The following is a 19,336-nucleotide window of genomic DNA, read 5'->3' on the forward strand; positions in this document are numbered from 1 at the left end:
GTCAGCGGTTCGAAACTACCAGCTGCACCGCGGGAGAAAGATGAGGCTTTCTACTCCCGTAAAGATTTACACCCTCGGAAACCCTATACAGGGTCTCTATGGGTCGGAACCGACTCGATGGCACTTAACAACAACAAGTATTAGTGTTGGAGTCCTGGTGACACTGCAGGATAATACACTGGACCATAGTCTGTTTGAACTGAAAGGTCAGTGGTTCAAACTCACCAGCTGCTCCTTGGAAATCTATATAGGCTGGCTATGAATCGGAACAGACTCAACGCACTTTACAACAGGAATAGTGTTAGAGTTTACCATTCTGATTCTCACTGGCCAGGTTCATTATTAGTCATGAAAGGTCAGGTGGGGTTCAGGGGAGAGGCAGGAAAGGTGAATGAGAAGGAGACAATCTCTTCTACAATCCTGTCATATTATTATGTCTTGGTGATGGTGGTGGTGGTGTGCCATGAAGTTGGTTCTGACTCATAGTGACCCTGTGTATAGGGTTTCTGAGGCTATAAATATTTACAGGAGCAGAAAGCCTCCTTTTTCTCCCTCAGAGTTGATTGGTGTGTTTAAACTGCCAGTCTTGCAGTTAGCAGTCTAGTGCTTATCCTACAGGGTTCCTTATCAAAGAAGTTCAGAAAGAACCCTCAAATGGAAACAACAACAATAAAAACCCCAACTTGACTAATTAAAAAACAACAACATATGAATAGTTATGTTGTTGTTAAGTGCTGTGGAGTCAGTTCTGACTCATAGCGACCCTGCACAGGGTTTCCGAGGCTGTAAATCTTTACGGGAGCAGAAACCCTCATCTTTCTTCCGTGGAACAGCTGGTAGTTTCGAACTGCTGACCTGTGGTTCCCAGCCCGATTCGTAACCACTACGCTACCAGAGCTCCTTATGAATAGTTATGTTGTTGTTGTTATGTGCCATCGAGTCGGTTCCGACCCATAGCGACCCTGTATAGGGTTTCCGAGGGTGTAAATCTTTACGGGAGTAGAAAGCCTCATCTTTCTCCCGCGGTGCAGCTGGTAGTTTCGAACCGCTGACCTTAAGGTTCGCAGCCCAACTCGTAACCACTACACTACCAGAGCTCCTTATAGGACATAATAAATTCTCTACAAATACAGTCCAGTGGTAACAGAAATGGCAGATGAAGTTTGTTAAGTGTTAGGTGTACTTCCAGAATTTGGGTATTGAAAATAGGAAGCCAAACATAGATGTTGAGGCTAGAAAATGGTATGATCAGAGTAGTAACTACTCCAGGGGAATATGTTGCATTGAAGTGAACTGGATGGACTAGTCGTTGGCCTTTCCAGGTAGGCTCTGGCAGAAACCTCCCTTGACCACAATTCGCTGGCCTCAGTATAGCCTCAGTTTGTTCTTGCCAAATCCTTAAGAGGGTTATATAGGAATTTTTACCAAACAGAGTCTGGAGAATTCTTGGACCCCATGGAAGCTTGTTGTCTTTGTTCTCTCCATCCCTCCCAGTGTCCAAACGCACCTTCTGGCAGGGCTGGCGGGAAAAGAGCCCACAAAAGTCTCTGATTGAACCTCAGGCACTGAGCCCAGAGCAGATGCTCCAGGACAAGCAAACCACCTGCATGAGGGTCTCTGAGGTGAAGTCCATGCTTCAGGAGCTCCTAGACTCCACCATGTTCAACAAGGGGGAGGTCAGGGCCATCAGGTACATGTCTGCTATGGTGGAGAACCTCAACAAGGCCTTCATACTTCAGCATAAGGAGAACAGGACTCTGGAAACCAAATACAGGTACATGAAAATAGAGATGACCAAAGAGCTCAGCAGTCAGAGGCTGTACTTCCAGAAGTCCCTCAAAATCCTCGAGAACAAGAGGGATGCCCTCCTGAAACAGGTAGAAATTTTAGGGGAAAAGTACCATGACCTTCTCCTGATTAAACATGCTCTAGAATTCCAGGTGAAGCAGGCTCAGAGTGCTAAAGGTCAAGCAGAAGATTCAGTCAAGACTTTTGTTGACTCCCCAGGCCTCTCTGAGAAAGATACCCTTCCAAGTAAAGCAATAGTCATGGAGATCCCAACAAGAGTCTTGGCCTCTCAACAGGAGCCCAAGAAAGAGGAGCAATTGTTTTTACCACATTCTCCAGATCCCATGGTTACAGCCTGGGACAGTGATGAGACACGTTCAGTTTATCAGCCACTTTACACCATGGCCGCACATTCAAGGATTGCAGATGTATACTGCAACAAGGACCCTGAAAGCTTTCCACCTGCATTGCCACCCTCAGTGGATTATAAATTTCTTAAGACAACAGAAAGACTTGTGGCAGATAGCCCAGATCACCAAGATGAAGACCAGGAGGACCTCAGCAAGGAAGAAGCAGAGGAGAAGGGAGAACTCCGAGTTCAGTTCCATTTTAGGAAGCAGCAGTCCTCAGAGAGTGAGGGGGGGCACTGGGAGGAGGAGGAACTCAACTGGCAGAGGCGGAAGCAGCAGTGGATGGATGAGGAGAAGAGGTGGAGGCAGCAGCAGCAGAAGTGGGCCCTGCTAGAGCAGGAGCACCAGGAGAAGCTGCGGCAGTGGGAGGTGGAGGAAGTGATCAGGGAGCAGCAGCAGAGAATTGTCCAGCCAGAAAAGGAGAAAGAGAGCTCCAGAAGGGAGCCAGAGCAACCAGGGGAGGACACAGAGAGGATGCTCTTCATGCCCACCAGTCGACGGAGGGAATTGGAGAAGGCAGAGTCATCATTGGTATCTTTGCCAACTCGAGTCCAGTCTGCTTGCCAAAGCAGGAGATCATACTTGCCCAGGTCCCCTAACATCCAACACTCTGCCTCAGGAAATCGGAGGACCATGAGTTCACCAGAACCTGTCCTGAAACTATGCTCACCCCGGGTTCCCACAAAGCCCAAGAAGTCCTCTTCCTTTCCTGTTACTGGGGCATCCATCCGAAAGGTGACCCGGCCCTCTTTGCAGACATCCTTGGCAGCTCCTAAGGAGAAGGTGTACCGGATGGCCATGGAGGCTCACAGAAAGAACCTAGAAGTCCTGAGTGAGGAGACTGAGCTGGGGCTGCCCCACTATCTTCGCAGCAAGGCCTTAGAGCTCACCACCACCACCATGGAGCTGAGCTCACTCAGGTTGCAGTACCTGTGCCATAAGTACATCATCTACAGAGGCTTCCAGAGACTCCGGTAGGTCAGGCTCACCCACCACCCACCAGGCACCCACCCACATCCATTTTGATGTATGGGCAGAGACAAAACCCAAAAGGAGAGAAGATCACAGGGCAAGGGAGGATGGGGTGAATCACCCAAGGCCTGGGCAAAGTCTCCCTGAAAGGGACTGGCAAAGCATGCCTGGCTTCAAGGCCATGGGCAACCCTTGAAGGTATGGGAGGTAGCATATATTGGTCGCCCTATAGTGTGCTTTTCCTCTAAGCCCCACTTTACTTTTTTCTCCTGTTTCTATCACACTGTCCATAACCCACCTAATATGCACTCTTCATTTCCTCTACGATCTCTTCCTTAATACTCCTCATCTGATACCACCTCCCACTTCCTTTATCCCTATTTCCCCAGCTCTCACCAACTTCTGCTTCTCTCATTGCTTCCAGGGATTACAGAAAACCAACACATCCCTGGTCAAGGCTTGTGGGGTAGGAGACCTTTCCAATCACTAATTACTTCTTCTCACTTCCCAGACAAGATGTGATCAACCACATACAAGTCATGCAAGCAACTGGGGCTACCTATAAGGCTCAGAACCTCTATGTCTTCCTGGAAAACATTGACCACCTACAGAACCTCAGGCTACAGTCCTGGACGAACAAACAGAAGGACCTAGCAGAGAAGCGCCGAGAGTGTCTGAGCAGCATGGTGGCCATGTTCCCCAAGGTGGGTCTCCTGTCCTGTGACTCCTCAATGTTGCCAAAGGAAGCACAGTTACGAGGGATGGAACTAGTGGGGATCTATGGCTGTGACTTTGGCTGAGGCCAATGGCAATTGAGGATGCAAGTAAAAGCTTCTGAACCACAGGTGAAGGCAGGGGGTGACTGGAGTGTAAGGAAAGGTGACTCTCCAATCTTGGGATCAAGGAAGAGAGAGAAACCTTTCAAAAAGGGCTATAAAGAAAAAGACCCTCTTGAAAGGGAGTTAGTAGCTGGATCCTTCAGTGCTGACTGTGTCCTGGAATTCTCCCTCCCCTGTGGCTATGCCAACCCTGCTTCTGGCTTGCTCTTCAGGCTTAGTGCACGGCTGTCATCTTGGGACCAACCTTCACCCTGATGCTGAGGACTCTTTGCTTCTCTTGGGGCATCTCCCCCTGGGTTCTGGAGTCCATATCTCTTCTTTCTTGCTTACCTTTCTTGTTTTAATGGAGCACAACCTCCACTCATTTTCTGATAAAGAGTGCTTGCGAAGTAAAATCAATAAGACTCTGTTTGTCTCACAATGTCTTTATTGACTATCTACCCTCTCTTTTAATTGATAGTTTGTGTGGGAATTAGATCCTAGATTAGAATTAATTTTCCCTCACCATTTTGAAGGCACTATTCATTGCAGGGGAGAAAGATGAAGCTTTCTGCTCCCGTAAAGATTTACAGCCTCGGACACCCTGTGCAGGGTTGCTATGAGTCGGAACCGACTCCACGGTACATAACCACCACCACCATTCATTGCCTTCTAGGTTCGGGTGTTACTGTTGAGCATCCTAAATCATTCTGAGTCCTAATCCTTTTGTTGTTGTTGTTAAGTGCCATCGAGTCAGTTCTGACTCTTTGAAAATTGCAGAATCCTCTTTGTCTCCAGTATACCATAATTTCATCATGATGAGATACCTGATATGGGACTATTTTTATCCATTTTGTTGGGCATTTAATCAGTTCTTTCAGTTTGGAAATTTTTGTTCTTTAGTTCTGCAATGTTTTCTCAAATTATACCTTAGACCATCAGTCCTCAAAGTGTGGTCCACTGACCCCTAGAAATCCCTTTGTCCCTTTCAGGAACTCCATGAGGTAAAAACTATTTTCACCACACCAGGAGCACCATTTTTACTTGAAAGAAAAATAAAAAGATGGTATTAGGAAGGTATTTCTTAAAAATTGAATGAAGCAAGGAAAAAATAAAACAAAAACTTGACAGCACTATTTGTTATCAATGATAAAATTTGAGCTTTCAAGTTTCATAGTCTTGATTTTTAAATATTGTTGTTGTTGTTGTTATGTGCCGTGGAGTCAATTCCGACTCATAGCGAACCTATACAGGGTTTCCGAGGCTGTAAATCTTTATGGGAGCAGAACGCCTCATCTTTAAGTTAACCTTATATTTCTGAGATAAACCTTATTTGGTCATGATATATATTATTTTTTGTAAGATTTGATTTGTTAACCTTTTGTTTAAATTTTTTTGCATCTATTACATGAAGGACATTGGTCTGTGGTTTGGTTTTTTGTTTTTTCCTTGCAATGTCTTTGCCTACTTTGGGTCTACTATCCTCATAGAATGAATTGGGTTATGTTTCTTCATCTTATATTTTCTGGAAGAGTTTGTGTAAAATGTGTATTACGTCTTACTTAAATGTGTAGTTTAATTTACCTTAAATGTTTGGCAGAATTTGAGTGTGGAGGTTTCATTGTGGGAAAGTTTTCAACTGTAAATTAAATTCTTTACTAGACACAATAATATTCAGGTTATTCTTGCATTAATTTTGGTAGTTTATGTCTTTCAGGGAATTGTTTCAATTTCATCTCAATTTGTTGGCATAAAATCTTTTATAATATTCCTTATTTAGCCTTGTAATATCTGCAGAATCTATAATGATATTCCTTTTTTTACTGTTGATATTGGTAATTTATGAATTCTCTCTTTTTTCCTGGTAAATCTGGATAGAGTTTTAACTGGAAGACCTAATTTCCAGTTGTACTGATTTTTCTTTATGGTTTTATTGTCTTCTATTTCACCAACTGTGTGTATGTATATAAACCTTTTCTTGGCTTTTTACAGTAGCATTCTCATACAATATTTGTCCTTTTGTGATTAACCAGTTGCACTCAGCATAATGCCTTCTAAGTTCATCTAAGTTATGAGGTATTTTACAGATTCCTTATTTTTCAGTGTTGTGTTGTATTCCATTGTGTGCATGTGTATTTCACTGGTTTTTTTTACTTTAATCTTTATTATTTACTTCCTTCTGCTTATTTTGCTCTTGCTTTTCAAATTTCTTAAATTAGAAAATTAGATCATTGATTTAAAATCTTTCTTTTTTAATAATATAAGCCTTTAATGCTATAAATTTTCCTTTAAGCACTGCTTTAGTCGCAGCCCACAAATTCTGATGTTATGTTGTATTTTTATTCAGATCAAAATACTTTTTAATTTCCCTTACGATTTCTTTCTTTGTCTCATGGACAAAAACAATTTACAAATATTTGGAGACTTTCAAGACATTTTTCTGATTATTGGTTTCTAGTTTAATTCATTAAACTAGAACATACATTGATTTTAATTGTTTAAAATTTATTGACACTTTTTTTTTAAGTTTTTTATTGCAAATTATGTGATAGTTTACATGGGAAAACATTAGCTTTACATTCATCATATCACAAAAATCCTCACCACTGGACCAATAAACAATATTCTTATCTACGGAGAAAAGATTGAAGTTGTCAAGGACTTCATTCTTCTTGAATCAACTATCAACACTCGCGGAAGCAGCAGTCAAGAGATCAGACGATTGCATTAGGCAAATCTGCTGCACAAGACCTTTTTAAAGTGTTGAAGAGCAAAGATGTCAGCTTGAAGACTAAGGTGCGCCTGACCCAAGCCATGGTATTTTCAATAACCTCATATGGATGTAAAAACTGGACAGTGAATAAGGAAGATCGTAGACAAATTGATGCCTTTGAATTGTGGTGTTGGAGGAGAATACTAAAAGTGCCATGGACTGCCAAAAGAACCAATAGATCTGTTTTGGAAGAAGTGCAGCCAGAGTGCTCCTTGGAGGCCAAGATGGCTAAACTTCATCTCTCATACTTTGGACATATTGTCAGGAGAGAACAGTCACAGGAGAAGGATGTCATGCTGAATAAGATGGAGGGTCGGAGAAAAAGAGGAAGACCCCCAACGAGATGGATCGGCCAGGTGGCATCATTGATGCCGTCAAGTGTGGCAGCAGTGGTGAGGTTGGCCCAGGATTGGACATTGTTTCGTTCTGCTGTGCAAGGGGTCGCTATGAGTTGGTTCGAATTCGATGGCACCTGACAACAACAACAATTGGTTGCTTAAGATAGGAGAATATATCTGGTCCCTGTTATTCCATTATAGCCAGGAACAGACAGCATTTTGTCTGTTATACGTAAGGTTGGCACGAATTTTGATTTTCATCAGTAAGTATTTTAAGTTCTTATTCCATGTCCTCATTTGAATCTGGCTTGAACCTGGCAGTTCCCTGCTGATGCACTGTTGCTACTGTTTTTTAATTATCTTCACCAAAATTTTACTTGCATGTAATATTAACGATATTGTCCAGTGATTTCCACATACCATTGGGTCACCTCTCTTTGGAATCAGCACAAATATGGATCTCTTCTAATCATTTGTCCAAGTATTTGTCTTCTAAATTTCTTGGCATATGAGTGAATGTCTCCAGTGCTGCATCAGTTTGTTGAAAGATTTCAATTTGTAGTCCATCAATTCCCAGAGCCTTGTTCTTTCCCAATGCCTTCAGTGCAGCTTGAACTTCTTCCTTCAGTATCATTGATTCTTGATCACATGCTACCTCTTGAAATGGTTAAATACCAACTGTTTCTTTTGGGGGGCAGTGATTCTGTGTATTCCTTCCATCTTCTTTTGATGGTTTCTGCACCATTCAATCGTTTGCCTATAGAATCCTTCAGTATTGCAAGCCAAGGCTTACTTTTTTTTTTTTCTTCAGTTCTTTCCGTTTGAGAAATATTGAGTGAGTTCTTCCTTTTTGGTTTTCTAACTCCAGGTCTTGGCACATTTCATTATAATACTTTTCTTTTGTCTTATTGAGTTGCCCTTGAAATTTTCTGTTTTGCTCTTTTACCTCCTCATTTCTTCCATTCACTTTAACATCTCTATGCTGGAGAGCAAGTTTCAGATCTCTTCTGACATCCATTTTGGTATTTTCTTTCTTTGTTGTCTTCCTAATGACCTTTTGTTTATTTCCTATATGATGATCTTGATGTCATCCCACAACTCATCTGGGTTTCAGTCTTTAGTGTCCAATGCATCAAATCTTTTGTTGAGACAGTCTCTAAATTCAGGTAGGATATGTTCAAGATCATATTTTGGCTCCCATGGACTCCAATTATTAATGGATGTTTGCAGCTATTTCTCCTCATTTTGAATTGCGCTCCATCAGCAAATGAATGTCCTGAAAGCTTTACTCCATTCACGTCATTATGGCCAACTCTACTTTGAGGAGGTAGTTTTTCCCCCAGTCACATTTTGAGGGTTTTCCAACCTGAGGGGCTCATCTTCAGGCACTATATCTGACAGTATTCTCTTACTATTCGTAAGGTTTTCAGTGACTAACATTCAGAAATAGTCTGCCTCTCCTTTTTCCTAGTCTGTCTTAGTCTGGAAGCTCAGCTGAAACCTGTCCACCATGAATGACTTTGTTGTTGTTGTTGTTATGTGCCGTCGAGTCGGTTCTGACTCATAGTGATCCTGTCTAGGGTTTCCAAGGAGCAGCTGGTGAGCTTGTACCGCCAACCTTGTGGTTCAAATCAACCTTGCAATCCAGTTCATTAACCCACAGCGCCACACCAGGTCTTTGCTAGTATTGAAAATACCAGCGGCATAACTTCCAGCATCACAGCAACACACAAGCTACCACAGTACAACAAACTGACAGACAAGTTGAAATAATTGTCTATATATGAATTTTTTTAAGGTAAACTTGCTATCATATAGAAGTTCTTGAAACATTTGACATTGAAAATTGATCCAAAATAGCATAGGAATTTTATAAGATGCAAAAAGTCATAAGACCAAAGAGATAATAACTTGAAATTTTGGATATTAGAATAAAAAACTCCTTTATTTCCCTATCTTGATTTTTTATGATATATATTAACTTTTCTTCTTTGGTTTCTTTTAACTTTTTTCCTTGCTCATTGTCCAGATTCTGTACATGATGGAGAAAACAAGAACTACCTCAGCAAATAAGAATACATATTCTTTGTTTTTTGAGACTTTTTTTTAATGTTTTATTGTGAATTATATGATAGTTTACATGAGAGAACCTCAGTGCCATATTCATTCCATCGTTTATCATTACATTGTCATGGTTCCAATCCCCTCCATGCATCGTCTTCCTACCAAAGGGCATATCCTAGAAGCCCGTGCTCTACACTCCCCCTCCCCGCTCAGTCTTCAGCCCACAGTTCCTCTCCCTCTCTGGATCCAAAGTCCCCAGCCGCTTCATCCCTCCATGTCATCATCTCTGTCTCCATCTCAGGCATCCCCAGTTCTCTGGGTGGGGTCCCGTTCTCGGCTCTTATCTGTTGGTGGTCCCAGAGACCTCCGCTCCTAGAGTGGAGAAATAATCTCTCTCTTCCTTGCTACAAAACATCTACCCTTGCATTTCCAACCCTCACAATCCTTCTTGATAACCATTATTCACTACAGTATCGCACGTAACCCATCTGTATTTAATTTCATCAGCTCCACCTAGATAAATTGGATAGTACTCACTGGTGATTCTGCCTTCCTCCATGCCCCCTAGCTCTAGGTTCCCTCTTGAAAGCTTGTAAACCAGTTACGTCTTGCCTTTGTAGTCCCTTCCTCCCCATTTGGGTATCCAATGTCCAAGTTGCCCCTCTCTGTCTACTCTGGGTGTGGAGGGGGTGGGAATGTTTCTTTCTGTAAGGATTTGTTGCCTCTTTTGTGTCACTGCATTCGTATGCATACGTCAAGTTCATCAGCTTGGATCAGCTCAATCTTCTTCCTCCCCCCCCCAACCCCCCTTCTTTCTTCTCCTGGTTGAGCTCTGATCATCCAGTCATCCAGTTCCGGTCACGTGGGTGTCATCTGCAAGTGTGGTTGTTCTTGTGCACATGCCCTCTCTTCCCATCAGCTGGCAGCTCCATTCTCCACTTGAGTCCTCCGTGGCCATGTCACTGACTCTGAGCCCAGGAGTCCTCGGGTCTCCTCGCACTGCTTGCCAACCAGGTCCCCAACCGGGTCCACAGAAGCCCTCTGAATATTGTGAGGCTTAGTTCGTCGCTTCATTGCTGCCTTTACCCCATTTCTCCCCAATGGTGATGCATGTGTTTACCAATCCGAGCTTGCATATCCACCAACTCTCAGTTTTGTGGGGCGCCTATGTTGGTGGGACCCAACCGACTGCCCCAATGTCTCCTAGGGGAGCGACCCGTTTGTTCCTGTAGTAGCAGTCCATCTGTCTCCATTGTGTCGTGTTTTTCCTGTAGGTCTTCCATTCGAGACATATCTTTTGTTCTTCTCACAGTTCCAGGCTTGTCAGCTCGTCCCTTCAAGTAGGGATTTCTCATCTCTGGTGATCTGGTTGTAGTTCTGGTTTCTACCTAGAATACATACTCTTTGGAATCATTAATAATGTGTCCCTAGGAGCTCTGGTAGCACAGTGGTTACGAGTTGGGCTGCCAACCACAAGGTCAGCAGTTCAAAACTACCAGTGGTTCCGGGAGAGAAAGATGAGGTATTCTGCTCCCGTAAAGATTTACAGCCTCAGAAACCCTGTACAGGGTCACTATGAGTTGGAATTGACTCCATGGTACTTAACAACAAAAACAACAAAAGTATTCAAGCAGAGTCCTGGTATGGATAAGCACTGGACTGCTAACTCCCTAACTCCACCAGTCGCTTCTTGGAACTCCTATACCAGGTTGCTATGAGTCAACAGCACTTAACAACAAGTATACAAGCACTAAGTTTACATCTCTAGCCATCCTTTTAAGTGGCAGGATTAGCCCTGTGCACCTGACATACTGTATTGGACTTTTTCTTGCTAGACTCTTTGAAGATTCTCCAACATTACATCTTTAGGATAAGTAAACCACAGCTCTGGGTTTAGTCTCAAGGGGGCTAGGGAAAGGAGGACTGGCTTTGGTTTCCTCTACCCTTTCATCTGCTACCAGGAGCAGAGACATGGTCCCCAGGGGAATAGTCAATGACTTAGGGGATTTAGAGATTCTCACAGCTGTGACCTCAGAGCCTGCTAAGATTTCACCAAGAGTTGGGCCAGAAGGTATCCTCCCTAGTGTTGAGCAGTATTAGCCTGGGACTGGGGGAGGCAGTGTGCTGAGGGATTCAGTGTAAGTGTTGGCCTCAGGCAGTTGGAAAGACATTGACCACAGACGTTTCTCTCAACTCAGTTTCCTATCACTTTATACTAGTCCTGATAATCTCCTGTAGATGTCTTAACTTGCTAAATTGGTTTGAGAGTTGAGAAGAAAAGGGACCATATCACAATTCTTTGGCTGTGAGGGTTCCCCCAGCTCCTTGCCCAATGCCAGAGCCAGGACCAAATAAAAAGATACACACAGAGCATGCCAGGCACAACCTGGCCTCATACCATAATAGTCTCAGAGATCTTTCCAGAGCCTCAGAGGTTTATCATTGGCGGGACTCCCCAGTCTTTACCTTTACCGCTCAGCCCAAGCCCAGCACAGGCACCCATAGTCAAGCAATGCCCCCTCCCACCTTAAAGAAGGGATCACTTCTTGTCTTCCTGATGCCTCTGTGCTGGTCCACTAGTTCCAGCTGGAATGGAACACTCGCTTGAACATCCCTGTGGTAACTTCCCCAAAGCCAAGGAAAAGCAATCCATCCCCAGCCTTCTCCCGGCGCATCCGCTCCAGCAGCTCCTCCAACAAGTTTCTGGAGCACTTTACGTCCAAGCAGCATGAATGTGTTCCCCTGAGGATGGCCCGGTAGGTACATGGAGGCTGGGGAGTGGGGGATGGTGGGCAGGGGGTGGCAGGGAACTGAATGTATAGGGATGCCACATGGCAAGGGGTGGCCATAATGGGAGGGCTGGTGACTCAGCAAAGGTACATCTATGCAGAGTTCAATGTTTGCAAAGTGCCTATCTTCTCCACCACCCTGCCAAGATCTGACCCATGGCCCCCAAGGGGGATGTATGTCATGGTATGGTATGTGGGTTTTAGGGACCAGCCTGACTGAGGTAGTTCAAACTCTGCAACTGAAAGACTTAGGACCCCCAGTTGAGAGCTGACAGAGATTTCTATCTTGAGCATCCATCAACACCTGCCATTGGTCTATAAACAAACCTGATCTGGAGGAAGACCTGAGTGTCTGGGAAAGATGGCAGAGGAGCCGACCCTCTGCAATAAAACAAAGTGAAACAGATGCAGATGGTGGTCCTGGAACCTTGAGCACCAGAAGATAGGACAGAGGAGTGGATTAAGTACTGACTGGAAGAAAGAAGCTAAACAGGAGCAATGAGAGAGAAGAAAAAATGCCCAACTGGGTTGGTGTGGAGTGGTGAGTCTATCTTGAGCTTTTGAGAGGTACTATTGAAACAGTAGTGTGTGGGCAAAGGACAGGGCTGGAGGTTGGTGGCCACGGGGGCACTTCTCCCTTGTTCCTGTACCCACTTGGTAGACCAGAGCATGGCCAGATCCTGTCCTCACTAATCCAGCAGTCAATGGCACCCCCTCCTGTGAAGCCTCTGCTGTGCCTGAGGTTGGACACCAGGCATAGCACCCTGCTTCAGGAGGCACGTGATCCAGCCCTGAACTACACAAACAGTGAACACAGAATTAAGTGCATTCACACTTCTAGTATCTACCACATCCACCAGGAGATAGATAGATGGTGAGTGCTTGAGAATACAACAAAATACAATCATGAGCTAAATACAATGTCTTGGAGAAAAAAGACAATTTCAGCTTACACAAAGAAACAAGACAGAGTGCCTCAAACAAGTAAACAAAATACAAAGCCAGAAAATAAAATAGCAGACATGGCGTCAGAACTACCTGATAAGGAATTTTAAAAAATGCAAATTAGGCAATTTCAACGGATTGAAAGAAAGATTGAGAAGACTACAGATGATAGCCAGGAAAACATAGACAAAACTATGGAAAAATCAGGAGACAAACTGACAAAATAATTGAAAAAGTGAGAAACATACAAAATCAGCAATTAGAAAGCCAGAAGATTAACACTGATTTCAGAAATAGATAAACACTGAAAGGGCAAAGAAATAGAATTGAATCAATGGAAAGCCGAATTACTGAGCTTGAAGAAAAATTTCTAAACAATCATCTTTTAGAGAAGCAATCAAAGGCACGTAACCAAAAGAGAAACAAACAAATATATATATATCCTAAGATTTATGTGCAGCACTCTCAAGAGGAATAGAAATTCCAGAACAGGAAGAGACAAAAAATCTATAGAGAATATTGTCCAAGAATTATTGGAAGAAAACTTCCCTAACATCATTAAAGATGAGAAGATAGTCATTCAAGAAGTCGAAAAAGCTCCAAACAGGATAAGACCCCAAAAGAAAAGCACTAAAAAATATTGGAATCAAACTTTTCAAAACCAAAAACAAGGAAAGAATCTTGAGAACAACTCAGGAAAAATGAAAAATTACCCACAGAAGAGAAATAATAAGACTAAGCTCTAATTTCTGGGCAGGAACAATGCAGGCAAGAAGAAAATGGACAGGGATTGAGGCATAGTCTGAATGGGTAAAAGAGGGGAAATAATGTTAAGATGCTTGACTGTTTTATGAATATTTGTTTCTCTTGCCTACTACTGTGAAATAGACACCTGAGTGGAATAGAAATGAATATTGGGAAACATGATTACAGAAAACTTCTAAGCCTGCCTTCAGCCTATAACTGATTGGAATACCTAAAAGGGGTGCTAGAACTTGCCCAGTGAAAGAAGCTTCTTGCAAAGCCTTTGCAGGGTATAAGACCTTAGGTGGAATACTGATCCCCATCCAGAACCTTCTGAGTTGGGAAATTCCCACTTGAAAAGACAAGCCGACCAGCCTGGAGCAGCTAGAGGAACAGAAGATACTTCTTGAATGAAAGACCAGCAGGGAAAAACAAAAACGACAGTCTGATTGGCTACCACAAGAACTAGCAAGTTGTTCACAGGGGAGCCATCAAGGCAAGCAATCAAGTCCCTTCAGGACAAACTCACCTCCCAAGACTGAAACTCAAAGGGAATACATGATCAAGCATGTAAGCTTTGCTGGCGACCACGTTGGTCTACTGGTGAAAGGAAGTGGGGGAAAGCAGCAATGAAGAGGTGGGCTGAGTCCAACCAAGTTACATAGACCTCCATTGACCTGGAGTATAGTGAGAGCTGGTTGGCCCAAAGTACGGTGAGACCTGGGAACTCCTGAGCCCATGGGCAAGGGCATGGCCACAGAGGGCTGGAGCTGAGAGTGAAGCATCCAGTTGATATGAAGTGAAGAGATATGCACAAGGGCACCCAAACTTGCAGATTGTGCCCATTGGACCACTTCAATGGGTGGATGTTCAGAACCCAACTAGAGGAAGGAAAAGAGGAATATATCTATATCTATATATATAGATCTATATATAGTTGTTGTTAAGTCAGTTCCTACCCATAGCGACCCTGTATAGGGTTTCTGAGGAGTAGCTGGTGAGCTTGAACCACTGATCTTGCAGTTCAAATGGCTTTGCAGTCTGGCACATTAACCTACAGTGCCACACCAGGACTCCACAAATATATATATATTTGTTGTTGTTAAGTGCCGTGGAGTCGGTTCCAACCCATAGCGACCCTGAACAAGGTTTCTGAGGCCGTAAATCTTTATGGGAGCAGAAAGCTTCATCTTTCTCCCGCGGAGCAGCTGGTAGTTTCAAACTGCTGGCCTTGCGGTTCACAGCCCAATTTGTAACCTCTACGCTACCAGAGCTCCATATATATATTTTTTTAATTTAATTTTTTTTTTTTTAAGAAAACAAGTGTAAATTGCTACAATCTGATGAACTTGACCTTTACTTATGGATGTAGTAGCTTAAAATATCAACTAAGAGGGAAAGAATCTTTACAGCAAGAATCATTCCCACCCCCTCTGTATACAAGGTTGATAGGGATGGGCAACTTAGACTTTGGCTACCTAAAATGAGGGGGCTGTAAAGGTACGAAGTGACTGGCTTACAAGTTTTCAAGAATGAGTTTAGATTCAGAGTGTGTTGAGGAAGGTAAAATCCCCATTGAGTGGTTTTCATCCTGTCTAGACAGGTCTGGTGAAAGGAGATGGGGACAAGACTCTCATTAGTCAATAGTGAGTAATTGTTATAACTAATTGCGATTGTCACAACTGTAAATGTAGAAGTTTTGTAGCAAACAGGGATGCGTGATCCATCTTACAGTCCCAGAGTGGAGGACCCTGGGATCATCAAGGGTGAAGAGCGGAATTGGAGTGTGGGACCCTACCGAGAGAGGTGGCAAAGCCAGAAATGGAGGCAGAGATGATGATGTGGAGAGATGAAGCAGCTCAGGATTCTAGACTCATGGAGGGAGAAGGAATGTGTGCTGGTGGCTGGGGGGCAGGGTGTGCCCTTTGGCTGTTTGAATGATTGTATGTTCCTGAGTGTTTTGGTGCACATCCAAAAAAACACAAAGGGAATAGAAGCAAATACTGTTGAATGATAACGCTCCCCTATGTAGACTATTGCTCAATTCACAACAAAAACTTAAAAAGAAGAAAATGGAATAATATATATAAAACTCTGAAACAAAAAACTGCCAACCAAGAACTGCATATTCAGCAAAACTGTCCATCAAATAAATGTGAGGGTGAAATCAGGTCATTTCCAACAAACAGAAATTAAAAGAATTTGTAAAAACCAGACCAACCTTACAAAAAAAAAAAAATATTAAAGGGAGTTCTTTGGACAAAGGGACAAAGAACCAAAAACAGCAGACAACAACCGGACACTAACATATATGATGATATCTCCTAGACTCAAACCATATATAGAAGTATGCAAAGTAAAACAGACCTATGAGACTGAAAAGAGAGAATCAAAGATACAGTTGCAACAACAACAACAAAAACCCCATAAAGTAAAAAGTAGGGAATAAACCTGTTAAAGAACTTCTAAATGAAGAGGAAATCAAATAGATTTCATGAAAAAAACTAAAAAAATAAATAAATAAAACTAACTGCTTACTCCTAACCCTAGCTCAACCCTCATCCCTAATACTAACCCTGTTGTTGTTGTTAGGTGTCGTCAAGTCAGTACCGACTCATAGTGACCTTTTGAACAACAGAATGAAATACCGCCTGGTCCTGCACCAGCCTCACAATCATTGCTGCCACTGTACCAATCCATCTTGTTGGGGGTCTTCCTCTTTTCTCCAACCCTCCACTTTACCAAGCCTCCAGGCACTGATTCCTCTTGACAATATATCCAAAGTATGAGAGATGAAGGCTGGCCATCCTGGCTTCTAAGGAGCATTCTGGCTGTACTTCTTCTAACACAGATTTGTTTATTCTTTTCACAGTCCACTAACCCTAATCCTAACCATAATCCTAACAATAAATGAAGTGAAGTCTTAGGTCTAGCTAAGACCTAGCCATAGTCCCAACCCTAACTCTCACACCTTACTACTATCCACCCTTGCCCCTCCCAAAACAAAAACCAAGCTAGATGCTTCCCACCATATGACCCTTCCCTCCCCTCCCTCCTTCCCCATCCCCCAGCTTAAAAAAGGGATGACTGAGAGTCATTAGGCAGCTAAGAAGATCCACATCCCCACCCACCTTAGTGTGGCCAATTCAGAACTTCAGTTCCAGGGCAGGTACTAAAGGTACCAGAGCTACCATGGCAGTCTCTTCCAGTAGCTCCTCAGCTAGAAGCCCATAGAGGTGTGTGAAGGGTAGGGGGTGACAAGGATGACAGTGACAAACTCTCTTTGAAAAGGGAAGAAAACAAGGCCCAGTGTCTAGGGCCTTGTGGTCCTGGAAAACATGTTGATTCTCAGTCTTTTTCTCCCTGTGTTTAACTCTCTTTACTTCTCTGTCACCCAGCCAACAGGGAAGTCAAATGGAGGCTGTCTGGAAGACTGATGTGGCCTCCTCCAGCCACCCAACAGAAAAGAAGACTCCCCTCAGTCTGCAGTGGGACCAGCTAGGGGGGTACCCAGATATTCCTCGGCTGTTGGCACTGGAAGTGCATTCCTCCTACCACAAAAGTTTGATGTCCCTTAAAACCCGGTAAGTGCAAGTCTGCATGGTTCATCTGAATTTAGGAGGACCTTCCCACAAAGGGCAGGGGCTACAGTACACACTGTTTCTGCCCAAGGGCCCATTAATAAAGACATTAATAACTAAATATTAATAATGACTTTATGTGCCATCAGCTTGGGTTCCCATGAAAACTCCATGTTACTTCTCTCAAAAGACTTTACATATTTTTACAACTTTACAGAAGTTTTTCCTTCACAGTTGTTCCCTTAAAAAGTACATTAAATTGCTAAAAAGCCATATCTTGCCATCGGCCTGTGTGAGAGCCAGGTATAGGATTGGAGAGATGAGGGAGGTTCTGAACAAGATGATACATCAAAGACTCAGGCATGGCCATCTTTGGTATTTTCATCTCCTTTGTTATTGTTAGGTGCCATCGAGTCAGTACCAACTCATAGCGACCTTATGCACAGCAGAAGGAAACACTGCCCGATCCTGAGCCAACCTCACTATTGTTGCCATGCTTGAGTCCATCAATGCTGCTACTTGGCCAATCCATCTATTTTTTAAATGTTTTATTGTGAATTATGTGATGGTTTACATGGGAGAACATTAGCTTTACATTCATCTTATCGTATATCATTTCATTGCCATGGTTACAATCCCCTCCATGCATCATCAATCAACCAAAGGGTATACCCTGCAAACCTGCCCCCCCCACCCAGTTGTCAGCACACAGCCCCTCTCCCTCTCTGGGTCTAGAGTCCCCAGACGTTCCATCTCTCCACATCATCATCTCTGCCTCCATCTATGGTATCACTGCTTCTCTGGGTAAGGTCATCAGGCACAATGGGATCAGACCATTGTGATCCATAGTGTTTTTTAGTATAATTTTATTCGCTTTGTTGCTACTGTTGTGAGAGTAAACACAGCAAAACATGCATCAATTCAACAGTTTTTGCATGTGCCATTTAGTGACACTGAGTACACTCTTTAAGTTATATAACTATCTCACCCTCCTTTTCTGAGTTGTTCCTCTCCTTAACAAAACCTCATTGCCTGCTAAGGTTTCTGTCATTGTAGTTGTCTCATATATTATTGTTGTTGTTAAATCCCATTGAGTTGGTTCCAACTCATACTGACCTGCTATAGGGTTTCCGAGGAGTGGCTGGTGGGTTTGAACCACCAACTTGGTGGTTAGTAATCTAATGTTTATCCTATAGTGCCACATTAGGATTTCCATATAGATGATCCCATATAGACAGTTCTTAAAAGAGCACAATGCTCAAGGCCTACATTCTTTATTAGTTAAGCTAATAAGCATTGTTTGGTTTTAAGATTTCAGGGGATATTTTTGGTTTAAGGTCTAAAAATTATCTCAAGGCAATAATTTCAGGGGTTCATCCAACCTTATGGCTGCAGGAAATCTAGATTCCATGAGAATTTGAAATTCCATACTGCATTTTATCCCTTTTGATGCAAATTCTTCTATAGAATCTTTGATCAAAATGTTCAATAATTATAGCTGGGCACCATTCAGTTCTTCTGGTCTCATGACAAAGGAGGCAGGTGTTCATGGAGGCAATTAGCCACACATTCCATATCCTCCTCCTAGTCCTGACTCTCCGTCTTCTGTTGTTTCAGGTGAATAGAATACAGACTTTTCATGGACGGGTTTTTAGAAGTAGATCAGCAGTCCTTTCTAATTTGTCTTAGTCTGGAAGCTTTGCTGAACCCTGTTTAGAGTCATAGCAACATGCAAGCTTCCACTGACCAATGAATGGGTGAGTCCAGTGCTTAAGGCGCTTCAGGAAATTGAATTCTAAAACTAAACTACTATTGCCCCCACCTGGTAGATGTTGTTGTTGTTAAGAGCCGTTGAGTCGGTTCTGACTCATAACAACCCTGTATAGGGCTTCCAATGGTGAGCTTGAACCTCCAACCTTGTGGTTCAAACCAACCTTGCAGTCCAGATCATTAAACCATGGTGTCACATCAGGACTCCACCTAGTGGATAGATATCTGGTTTTCTATTTCTGAATAGTCTCTAAGGTGTGTGTGTTGTAAACTGATTTATTTATTTTAACTGGGAGTGGGAAAGGGTTGACTAGAAAACAGAAATGTGACTCACTAAAACAACA

At 43.0% G+C, this 19,336-nt stretch overlaps 1 protein-coding gene across 1 annotated transcript in view; it reads left to right on the plus strand.

Moving 5' to 3' along the window:
- FAM186B (family with sequence similarity 186, member B) overlaps window positions 1-18,843 on the plus strand; it is a 22,850-nt gene extending 4,007 nt beyond the window's left edge. The window contains exons 4-8 of the mRNA XM_006870140.1: window positions 1,495-3,172; window positions 3,682-3,874; window positions 11,744-11,919; window positions 17,040-17,225; window positions 18,840-18,843. Coding sequence (XP_006870202.1) covers window positions 1,495-3,172; window positions 3,682-3,874; window positions 11,744-11,919; window positions 17,040-17,225; window positions 18,840-18,843 — 2,237 coding nt within the window. The remainder of the gene's footprint in view (window positions 1-1,494; window positions 3,173-3,681; window positions 3,875-11,743; window positions 11,920-17,039; window positions 17,226-18,839) is intronic.
- The last annotated feature ends 493 nt before the right edge of the window (window positions 18,844-19,336 follow it).

The sequence above is a fragment of the Chrysochloris asiatica genome, unplaced genomic scaffold (genome assembly GCF_000296735.1).
Source record: "Chrysochloris asiatica unplaced genomic scaffold, ChrAsi1.0 scaffold00138, whole genome shotgun sequence".
NCBI lineage: Eukaryota > Metazoa > Chordata > Mammalia > Afrosoricida > Chrysochloridae > Chrysochloris > Chrysochloris asiatica.